At 43.1% G+C, this 12,089-nt stretch overlaps 1 protein-coding gene across 1 annotated transcript in view; it reads left to right on the forward strand.

The window, feature by feature from the left end:
• LOC121570080 (integrin alpha-8) overlaps nt 1-12,089 on the forward strand; it is a 64,090-nt gene that overhangs the window by 8,613 nt on the left and 43,388 nt on the right. Inside the window, exons 7-9 of the mRNA XM_041881555.1 lie at nt 9,717-9,842; nt 9,929-9,973; nt 10,528-10,571. Coding sequence (XP_041737489.1) covers nt 9,717-9,842; nt 9,929-9,973; nt 10,528-10,571 — 215 coding nt within the window. The remainder of the gene's footprint in view (nt 1-9,716; nt 9,843-9,928; nt 9,974-10,527; nt 10,572-12,089) is intronic.

Genomic DNA, 12,089 nt, shown 5'->3' on the forward strand with positions numbered 1-12,089 from the left:
TTCCAGGAGAAGCCAGAGTAGGACAAGGTAGAGTGAGAGCCCCTCCCTCCTCTCTCTCTCTGACAGGAAGTGTGTGAGTCTAGGCTCAGTTGTAGTGAGCAGATCAGAGGGTAATGGGGTGTGGATGTTGGAGGGCAGACACCTGCTTAACGTCTGACAGTGGACCTTAAAGTTTTAAAGTGTGTGTGTGTGTGTGTTGCGGGTGGGGGGGTGGGTGGATTTGGACTCTTCCTGTCTCTCCTGTCCTGATGTCTCCTCGCTTATCTTCATTGACTGGGTACTAGCACACAGCTGTGTGTGTGTGTGTGTGTGTGTGTGTGTGTGTGTGTGTGTGTGTGTGTGTGTGTGTGTGTGTGTGTGAGACGGTTACTAATACAGGGTAGTAAACTCTCCTCCTTTGATCACGGTCACTCCCATCATGTTAACCTCTGTGCCCTATCGCTCCAGTCACTTAATTCATTTAAAAACGAAGGAGGATAGGAACATGCTTTTACAGCAAGAACTGCCTGCTCTGTCTGCCATATGCCTTTAAAATTGAGAGATAGACAGAAGTGGGTGAGAGAGTTATAGGAGAGCGGGGGAGAATATATGGGACAGATAGAGTGAGAGTGAGAGAGAGAGAGAGAGAGAGAGAGAGAGAGAGAGGAGAGAGAGAGAGAGAGAGAAAGAGAGAGATGGATAGTCAGTGAGTATTTTTATGAATGAATATTATGTTGTATTAATTCTTTGTTGAAGGTGGTTTATGATCTCTCTTTGCCACTGGTGTGTGTATAAGCTTTTGTGTGTGTGTGTGTGTGTGTGTGTGCGGGCATGTCGTTGCCCTCAGCTTGGCTCAGCTTCCTGGTGTTTAAACACATCCTCTAGATGTTTATAAAAGCTCTCCAAGCAGAGAGTTTATGGTCTCTAATATACAGCTATTATCACAGGCGTTTATGCTGAGTTATTATGTGAAGCCTTTTATATAGCTTATTATCAGAGGATCTAAAGGAACCTCTTATACTATCAGTAATGAGGAAGTCTGCAGAGGGTTAGGGTCTGTCTCTGTGATTAGGGTTAGGAGCTGTCTGTGGAGTGGGTGTCTGTTATTATGGTTAAGTCTGTGTGTGTGTGTGTGTGTGTGTGTGTGTGTGTGTGTGTGTGTGTTTGGAGAGGGTATGTTTCTGTGTCTGTGGTTATGGTCTGTAAAGAGGGTCTGTCTTGTCTGAGTAGAAGGTCTGTGTTTGTAGTGTCTGTGATTTGGGTTAGGGTCTGTGTAGGTATGCGTCTATAATTAGGGTTAGCGTCCATGTCTGTGAAGGGAGTTAGGGAAAGTGGGAGTCTGGGATTTATCTCTGTCAGTACCCACCACATTAAGGAGGATTGATGTGAGGTTGAGGGCATAAAGCAGTAGGCCTATGTTTATCTGACCTCCCCCTCCACAGCACCACATTTGCTACAATAGCAGAGAGAGAGAGAGAGAGAGAGAGAGAGAGAGAGCGAGAGAGAGAGAGAGAGAGCGAGAGAGCGAGAGAGACTACTTTATCACTGACCTCAACCCAGAGTCTCTCAGAGCGTTCACAGTCAGCCCACTGACACCCCTATCTGACCACAGCAAAATCACAGTCTACTTGAACAGAGCAATACCCAATCATGAGGCATCAAAGTCAAAGGAACTGAATAATATTAAGAAATGCTATAGATGGAAGGAAAGTAGTGTGAAAACCTACTAAAAAACAATTAGGCAACAACAAATTCAGTCCCTTTTAGACAACTTCCTGGACAAAACGTTCCACTGTAATAGTGAAGGCGTAAACTTGGCAGTAGAAAACCTAAACAGTATATTTGACCTCTCAGCTTCCCTATCAAATCTAAAAAAATTCAAACAGAAAACCGAAGAAAAGTAAGAACAATGACAAATGGTTTGATGAAGAATTCAAAAACCTAAGAAAGACATTGAGAAACCTATCCAACCAAAAACATAGAGACCCAGAAAACCTGAGCGTTCGCCTTCACTATGGTGAATCACTAAAACAATACAGAAATACACTACAGAAAAGAAGGAACAGCACATCAGAAATCAGCTCAATGTAATTGAAGAATCCATAGACTCTAACCACTTCTGGGAAAATTCGAAAACACTAAACAAACAACAACATGAAGAGCTATCTATCCAAAATGGAGATGTATGGGTAAACCACTTCTCCAATCCTTTTTGCCCTATAACAAAGAACAAACAGCTAACAAATATACATGATCAAATGCAAATCTTAGAATCAACTATTAAAGACTACCAGAACCCACTGGATTCTCCAATTACATTGAATCAACAACAGGACAAAATACAAACCCTCCAACCCAAAAAGGTCTGTGGTGTTAATGGTATCCTCAATGAAATGATAAAATATACAGTTGAAGTCAGAAGTTTACATACACCTTAGCCAAATACATTTAAACTCAGTTTTTCACAATTCCTGACATTTAATCCTTGTAAAAATTCCCTGTCTTAGGTCAGTTAGGATCACCACTTTATTTTAAGAATGTGAAATGTCAGAATAATAGTAGAGGGAATGATTTATTTCAGCTTTTATTTCTTTCATCACATTCCCAGTGGGTCAGAAGTTTACATACACTCAATTAGTATTTGGTAGCATTGCCTTTAAATTGTTTAACTTGGGTCAAACGTTTCGGGTAGCCTTCCACAAGCTTCCCACAATAAGTTGGGTGAATTTTGGCCCATTCCTCCTGACAGAGCTGGTGTAACTGAGTCAGGTTTGTAGGCCTCCTTGCTCGCACACGCTTTTTCAGTTCTGCCCACAAATGTTCTATAGGATTGAGATCAGGGCTTTGTGATGGTCACTCTAATACCTTGACTTTGTTGTCCTTAAGCCATTTTGCCACAACTTTGGAAGTATGCTTGGGGTCATTGTCCATTTGGAAGACCCATTTGTGACCAAGCTTTAACTTCCTTACTGATGTCTTGAGATGTTGCTTCAATATATCCACATAATTTTCCTTCCTCATGATGCCATCTATTTTGTGAAGTGCACCAGTCCCTCTTGCAGCAAAGCACCCACACAGCATGATGCTGCCACCCCCGTGCTTCACGTTTGGGTTGGTGTTCTTCAGCTTGCAAGCGTTCCCCTTTTTCCTCCAAACATAACGATGGTCATTATGGCCAAACAGTTCTATTTTTGTTTCATCAGACCAGAGGACATTTCTCCAAAAAGTACGATCTTTGTCCCCATGTGGAGTTGCAAACCATAGTCTGGCTTTTTTATGGCGGTTTTGGAGCAGTGGCTTCTTCCTTGCTGAGCGGCCTTTCAGGTTATGTTGATATAGGACTCGTTTTACTGTGGATATAGATACTTTTGTACCTGTTTCCTCCAGCATCTCACAAGGTCCTGTGCTGTTGTTTTGGGATTGATTTGCACTTTTCGCACCAAAGTACCTTCATCTCTAGGAGACAGAACGCGTCTCCTTCCTGAGCGGTATGACGGCTGCGTGGTCCCATGGTGTTTATACTTGCGTACTATTGTTTGTACAGATGAACGTGGTACCTTCAGGCATTTGGAAATTGCTCCCAAGGATGAACCAGACTTGTGGGGGTCTACAATTCTTTTTCTGAGGTCTTGGCTGATTTCTTTTGATTTTCCCATGATGTCAAGCAAAGAGGCACTGAGTTTGAAGGTAGGCTTTGAAATACATCCACAGGTACACCTCCAATTGACTCAAATTATGTCAATTAGCCTATCAGAAGCTTCTAAAACCTTGACATCGTTTTCTGGAATTTTCCAAGCTGTTTAAAGGCACAGTCAATTTAGTGTATGTAAACTTGTGACCCACTGGAATAGTGATACAGGGAATTATAAGTGAAATAATCTGTCTGTAAACAATTGTTGGAAAAATTACTTGTGTCATGCACAGAGTAGATTTCCTAACCGACTTGCCAAAACTATAGTTTGTTAATAAGACATTTGTGGAGTGGTTGAAAAACGAGTTTTAATAACTCCAACCTAAGTGTATGTAAACTTCTGACTTCAACTGTACAGACCACAAATTCCAATTGGCTATACTTACAGTGCGGAAAAAAAGTATTTAGTCAGCCACCAATTGTGCAAGTTCTCCCACTTAAAAAGATGAGAGAGGCCTGTAATTTTCATCATAGGTACACGTCAACTATGACAGACAAAATGAGAAAAACAAATCCAGAAAATCACATTGTAGGATTTTTTATGAATTTATTTGCAAATTATGGTGGAAAATAAGTATTTGGTCAATAACAAAAGTTTCTCAATACTTTGTTATATACCCTTTGTTGGCAATGACACAGGTCAAACGTTTTCTGTAAGTCTTCACAAGGTTTTCACACACTGTTGCTGGTATTTTGGCCCATTCCTCCATGCAAATCTCCTCTAGAGCAGTGATGTTTTGGGGCTGTCGCTGGGCAACACAGACTTTCAACTCCCTCCAAAGATTTTCTATGGGGTTGAGATCTGGAGACTGGCTAGGCCACTCCAGGACCTTGAAATGCTTCTTACGAAGCCACTCCTTCGTTGCCCGGGCGGTATGTTTGGGATCATTCTCATGCTGAAAGACCCAGCCACGTTTCATCTTCAATGCCCTTGCTGATGGAAGGAGGTTTTCACTCAAAATCTCACGATACATGGCCCCATTCATTCTTTCCTTTACACGGATCAGTTGTCCTGGTCCCTTTGCAGAAAAACAGCCCCAAAGCATGATGTTTCCACCCCCATGCTTCACAGTAGGTATGGTGTTCTTTGGATGCAACTCAACATTCTTTGTCCTCCAAACACGACGAGTTGAGTTTTTACCAAAAAAGTTATATTTTGGTTTCATCTGACCATATGACATTCTCCCAATCCTCTTCTGGATCATCCAAATGCACTCTAGCAAACTTCAGACGGGCCTGGACATGTACTGGCTTAAGCAGGGGGACATGTCTGGCACTGCAGGATTTGAGTCCCTGGTGGCGTAGTGTGTTACTGATGGTAGGCTTTGTTACTTTGGTCCCAGCTCTCTGCAGGTCATTCACTAGGTCCCCCCCGTGTGGTTCTGGGATTTTTGCTCACCGTTCTTGTGATCACTTTGACCCCACGGGGTGAGATCTTGCGTGGAGCCCCAGATCGAGGGAGATTATCAGTGGTCTTGTATGTCTTCCATTTCCTAATAATTGCTCCCACAGTTGATTTCTTCAAACCAAGCTGCTTACCTATTGCAGATTCAGTCTTCCCAGCCTGGTGCAGGTCTACAATTTTGTTTCTGGTGTCCTTTGACAGCTCTTTGGTCTTGGCCATAGTGGAGTTTGGAGTGTGACTGTTTGAGGTTGTGGACAGGTGTCTTTCATACTGATAACAAGTTCAAACAGGTGCCATTAATACAGGTAACGAGTGGAGGACAGAGGAGCCTCTTAAAGAAGAAGTTACAGGTCTGTGAGAGCCAGAAATCTTGCTTGTTTGTAGGTGACCAAATACTTATTTTCCACCATAATTAGCAAATAAATTCATAAAAAATCCTACAATGTGATTTTCTGGTTTTTTTTCTTCTCATTTTGTCTGTCATAGTTGATGTGTACCTATGATGAAAACTACAGGCCTCTTTCATCTTTTTAAGTGGGAGAACTTGCACAATTGGTGGCTGACTAAATACTTTTTTTTCCCCGACTGTAAACTCCTTAATATCATCATTAGCTCTGGCATCTTCCCCAATATTTGGAACCAAGGACTGATCACCCCAATCCACAAAAGTGGAGACAAATTTGACCCCAATAACTACCGTGGGATATGCGTCAACAGCAACCTTGGGAAAATCCTCTGCATTATCATTAACAGCAGACTAGTTCATTTCCTCAGTGAAAACAACGTACTGAGCAAATGTCAAATTGGCTTTTTACCAAATTACCGTACGACAGACCACGTATTCACCCTGCACACCCTAATTGACAAACAAACAAACCAAAACAAAGGCAAAAGTCTTCTCATGCTTTGTTAATTTCAAAAAAGCTTTTGACTCAATTTGGCATGAGGGTCTGCTATACAAATTAATGGAAAGTGGTGTTGGGGAAAAAACATACAATATTATAAAATCCATGTACACAAACAACAAGTGTGCGGTTAAAATTAGCAAAAAACACACACATTTTTTCCACAGGGCTGTGGGGTGAGACAGGGATGCAGTTTAAGCCCCACCCTCTTCAACATACAGTGGGGAGAACAAGTATTTGATACACTGCCGATTTTGCAGGTTTTCCTACTTACAAAGCATGTAGAGGTCTGTAATTTTTATTATAGGTACACTTCAACTGTGAGAGACGGAATCTAAAACAAAAATCCAGAAAATCACATTGTATGATTTTTAAGTAATTAATTTACATTGTATTGCATGACATAAGTATTTGATACATCAGAAAAGCAGAACTTAATATTTGGTACAGAAACCTTTGTTTGCAATTACAGAGATCATACGTTTCCTGTAGGTCTTGACCAGGTTTGCACACACTGCAGCAGGGATTTTGGCCCACTCCTCCATACAGACCTTCTCCAGATCCTTCAGGTTTCAGGGCTGTTGCTGGGCAATACGGACTTTCAGCTCCCTCCAAAGATTTTCTATTGGGTTCAGGTCTGGAGACTGGCTAGGCCACTCCAGGACCTTGAGATGCTTCTTACGGAGCCACTCCTTAGTTGCCCTGGCTGTGTGTTTCGGGTTGTTGTCATGCTGGAAGACCCAGCCACGACCCATCTTCAATGCTCTTACTGAGGGAAGGAGGTTGTTGGCCAAGATCTCGCGATACATGGCCCCATCCATCCTCCCCTCAATACGGTGCAGTCGTCCTGTCCCCTTTGCAGAAAAGCATCCCCAAAGAATGATGTTTCCACCTCCATGCTTCACGGTTGGGATGGTGTTCTTGGGGTTGTACTCATCCTTCTTCTTCCTCCAAACACGGCGAGTGGAGTTTAGACCAAAAAGCTCTATTTTTGTCTCATCAGACCACATTACCTTCTCCCATTCCTCCTCTGGATCATCGGCAAACTTCAGACGGGCCTGGACATGCGCTGGCTTGAGCAGGGGGACCTTGCGTGCGCTGCAGGATTTTAATCCATGACGGCGTAGTGTGTTACTAATGGTTTTCTTTGAGACTGTGGTCCCAGCTCTCTTCAGGTCATTGACCAGGTCCTGCCGTGTAGTTCTGGGCTGATCCCTCACCTTCCTCATGATCATTGATGCCCCACGAGGTGAGATCTTGCATGGAGCCCCAGACCGAGGGTGATTGACCGTCATCTTGAACTTCTTCCATTTTCTAATAATTGCGCCAACAGTTGTTGCCTTCTCACCAAGCTGCTTGCCTATTGTCCTGTAGCCCATCCCAGCCTTGTGCAGGTCTACAATTTTATCCCTGATGTCCTTACACAGCTCTCTGGTCTTGGCCATTGTGGAGAGGTTGGAGTCTGTTTGATTGAGTGTGTGGACAGGTGTCTTTTATACAGGTAACGAGTTCAAACAGGTGCAGTTAATACAGGTAATGAGTGGAGAACAGGAGGGCTATTTAAAGAAAAACGAACAGGTCTGTGAGAGCCAGAATTCTTACTGGTTGGTAGGTGATCAAATACTTATGTCATGCAAATTAATTACTTAAAAATCATACAATGTGATTTTCTGGATTTTCCGTCTCTCACAGTTGTAGTGTACCTATGATAAAAATGACAGACCTCTACATGCTTTGTAAGTAGGAAAACCTGCAAAATCGGCAGTGTATCAAATACTTGTTCTCCCCACTGTATATATCAACAAATTGGCGAGGGCACTAGAACAGTCTGCAGCACCCAGCCTCACCCTACTAGAATCTGAAATAAAATGTCTACTGTTTGCTGATGATCTGGTGCTTCTGTCACCAACCAAGGAAGGCCTACAGCAGCACCTAGATCTTCTGCACAGATTCTGTCAGACCTGGGCCCTGACAGTAAATCTCAGTAAGACAAAAATAATGGTGTTCCAAAAAAGGTCCAGTTGCCAGGAGAACAAATACAAATTCCATCTAGACACCGTTGCCCTAGAGCACACAGAAAACGAGACATACCTCGGCCTAAACATCAGCGCCACATGTAACTTCCACAAAGCTGTGAACAATCTGAGAGACAAGGCAAGAAGGGCCTTCTATGCCATCAAAAGGAACATAAATTCCAACATACCAATTAGGATCTGTCTAAAAATACTTGAATCAGTTATAAAAACCCATTGCCCTTTATGGTTGTGAGGTCTGGGGTCCACTCACCAACCAATAATTCACAAAATGGGACAAACACCAAATTGAGACTCTGCATGCAGAATTCTGCAAAAAATATCCTCTGTGTACAACGAAAAACACCAAATAATGCATGCAGAGCAGAATTAGGCCGATACCCGCTAATTATCAAAATCCAGAAGAGAGACGTTAAATTATATAACCACTTAAAAGGAAGTGATTCCCAAACCTTCCATAACAATGTCATCACCTACAGAGAGATTAACTTGGAGAAGAGTCCCCTAAGCAAGCTGGTCCTGGGGCTCTGTTCACAAACACAAACAGACCCCACAGAGCCCCAGGACAACAACACATTTAGACCCAACCAAATCATGAGAAAACAAAAAGAGAATTACTTGACACATTGGAAAGCATTAACAAAAAAACAGAGCAAACTATAATGCTATTTGGCCCTAAACAGAGAGTACACACTGGCAGAATACCTGACCACTGTGACTGACCCAAACTTAAGGAAAGCTTTGACTATGTACAGGCTCAGTAAGCATAGCCTTGCCATTGAGAAAGGCTGCCGTAGGCAGACCTGGCTCTCAAGAGAAGACAGGCTATGTGCACACTGCCCACAAAATGAGGTGGAAACTGAGCTGCACTTCCTAACCTCCTGCCAAATGTATGACCATATTAGAGACACATATTTCCCTCAGATTACACAGATCCACAAAGATTTTGAAAACAAACCCAATTTTGATAAACTCCCATATCTACTGGGTGAAATACTACAGTGTGCAATCACAGCAGCAAGATTTTGTGACCTGTTGCCACAAGAAAAGGGCAACCAGTGAAGAACAAACACCATTGTAAATTCAACCCATATTTATGTTTATTTATTTTCCCATTTGTACTTTAACTATTTGCACATTGTTACAACACTGTATATATGCATAATATGACATTTGAAATGTATTTATTCTTTTGGAACTTCTGAGTGTAATGTTTACTGTTAATATTTATTGTTTATTTCACTTTTGTTTAATTTCTACTTCACTTGCTTTGGCAATGTTAACATATGTTTCCCATGCCAATAAAGCCCTTAAATTGAATTGATTTGAGAGAGAGAGAGAGAGAGAGAGAGAGAGAGAGAGAGAGAGAGAGAGAGAGAGAGAGAGAGAGAGAGAGAGAGAGAGAGAGAGAGAGAGAGAGAGAGAGAGAGAGAGAGAGAGAGAGAGAGAGAGAGAGAGAGAGAGAGAGAGAGAGAGAGAGAGAGAGAGAGAGAGAGAGAGAGAGAGAGAGTCATTCTAACTCCTGCTAACGAGGTGTTTCAGAGTTCCTCAGGGAAGAGCTCCTCATACGTGTGAGTTTCTTAACAAAGGGCAGAAAGGTGTGTGTGACAGACTGACAGTGAGGAAGTTATTGCTCCCCATTGGGCCTGGGGTTGGCCTGGATGTTACTGACCATTGTGTGTTTCTTAACTCCCCCTCTCCAGGTCAGGTGATGACAGCAGGCGTAGCAGAGATATTGAATGGTTACTCTCTGAAAGCCGTGCTCAGGAGAGTCCCTGGAGAGAAACACACACACGCTGCAGCTGATACACATGACGACAGCTACCTAGGTAACACACACACACAGTTTCATCTACACACACAAACACACGCGCGCACACACACTCACTCACTAATATCTCTCTCTTGTCTGCAGGTTACTCTGTGGCAGTGGGGGAATTCACAGGAGACTTGGAGCAAGGTAAAAAACAACACTTTCATCTCTGTGTGGTTGGTGTGTGCAGTGTTTCAGAGGCTAGTCCGATGGACAGTAACTAACTAGTAACTACACTGCAAATTAAACAAGAAAAGTAACTTGCTACAAAAACATATGTTCTGCCTTCTACATCATCTTCTTAATTAAAACATGGCACCAAGTGCCAAATCAAGGGTTGACACATGGTTGTATAATGATTTTATACATGGGTTGTATTGTGGTTGTAGGCTGGTTGTGGTCTCGTCTTTGAATCCCTTAAAGCTGGAGCTGGCTGGGTTGGGTTTGTGGTCTGGTCTGTACCGGGAACAGGGTTTGGGGGGAGGTACTCAGATCAAAACCACTCTCTGTCTCTCTCTCTCTCTCTCTCTTTCTCTCTCCCTTTCGTCTGTTGTCAGCTTTTAGTGTCTTCAGTCAGGGTGGCCTAGAGACAGAGACACACTGAAAGGCAGGCATCCAGACAGACAGACAGACAGGCAGACAGACAGACAGAAGAGCAGGCAGGCAGTGGGATATAATGTGTGTTCCTCTCTTCTTTCCAGAGCTGATAGCTGGGGTTCCGAGAGGGGCACAGAACTTTGGATATGTGAGTACAGAATCACACACATACAGTACCAGTCAAAAGTTTGGACACACCTACTCATTCAAGGGCTTTTCTTTATTTTTAAAATTTTCTACATTGTAGAATAATAGTGAAGACATCAAAACTATGAAATAACACATATGGATCATGTAGTAACCAACAAAGTGTTAAACAAATCCAAATATATTTTAGATTGGAGATTCTTCAAAGTAGCCACCCTTTGCCTTGATGACAGCTTTGCACACTCTTGGCATTCTCTCAACCAGCTTCACCTGGAATGCTTTTCCAACAGTCTTGAAGGAGTTCTCGCATATGCTGAGCACTTGTTGGCTGCTTTTCCTTCACTCTGCGGTCCAACTCATCCCAAACCATCTCAATTGGGTTGAGGTCGGGTGATTGTGGAGGCCAGGTCATCTGATGCAGCACTCCATCACTCTCCTCCTTGGTCAAATAGCCCTTACACAGCCTGTGTAAGGTGTGTTGGGTCATTGTCCTGTTGAAAAACAAATGATAGTCCCACTAAGCGCAAACCAGATGGGATGGCGTATCGCTGCAGAATGATGTGGTAGCCATGCTGGTTAAGTGTGCCTTGAATTATAAATAAATTACAGACAGTGTCAACAGCAAAGCACCCCCACACCATCACACCTCCTCCTCCATGCTTCACGGTGGGAACCAGACTTGCGGAGATCATCCGTTCACCTAATCTGCGTCTCACAAACACACGGCAGTTGGAACCAAAAATCTCAAATTTGGACTCATTAGACCAAAGGACAAATACATCAGTCTAATGTCCATTGCTCGTGTTTCTTGGCCCAAGCCAGTCTCTTCTTATTATTGGTTTCCTTTAGTAGTGGTTTCTTTGCAGCAATTCGACCATGAAGGCCTGATTCACGCAGTCTCCTCTGAACAGTTGATGTTGAGATGTGTCTGTTACTTGAACTCTGTGAAACATTTATTTGGGCTGCAATTTCTGAGGCTGGTAACTCTAATGAACTTATCCTCTGCAGCAGAGGTAACTCTGGGTCTTCCTTTCCTGTGGCGGTCCTCATGAGAGCCAGATTCATCATAGCGCTTGATGGTTTTTGCGACTGCACTTGAAGAAACGTTCAAAGTTCTTGACATTTTCCAGATTGACTGACCTTCATGTCTTAAAGTAATGATGGACTGTCGTTTCTCTTTGCTTATTTGAGCTGTTCTTGCCATAATATGGACTTGGTCTTTTACCAAATAGGACTATATTTTGTATAGTGTGTGTGTGTGTGTGTGTGTTTGTGTGTGTGTGTGTGTGTGTGTGTGTGTGTATGTGTGTGGGTGCAATTATGTGTGCGTGAATGTGTGTGTTTTAAGGGGTGTGTGTCCCCTGGACTGTCTCCTTAATAACACACGACTTCCGCTCCATGAGAGCTGACCCAGCCTGACTCCCTTCCCTGACACACACATGACCCCTCACCTCTAACACACAGCTCATTGCCTGCTCACTCACACACACACACGCACGCACGCACGCACGCACGCACG

Source organism: Coregonus clupeaformis, unplaced genomic scaffold, assembly GCF_020615455.1.
Source record: "Coregonus clupeaformis isolate EN_2021a unplaced genomic scaffold, ASM2061545v1 scaf0853, whole genome shotgun sequence".
Classification (NCBI taxonomy): domain Eukaryota; kingdom Metazoa; phylum Chordata; class Actinopteri; order Salmoniformes; family Salmonidae; genus Coregonus; species Coregonus clupeaformis.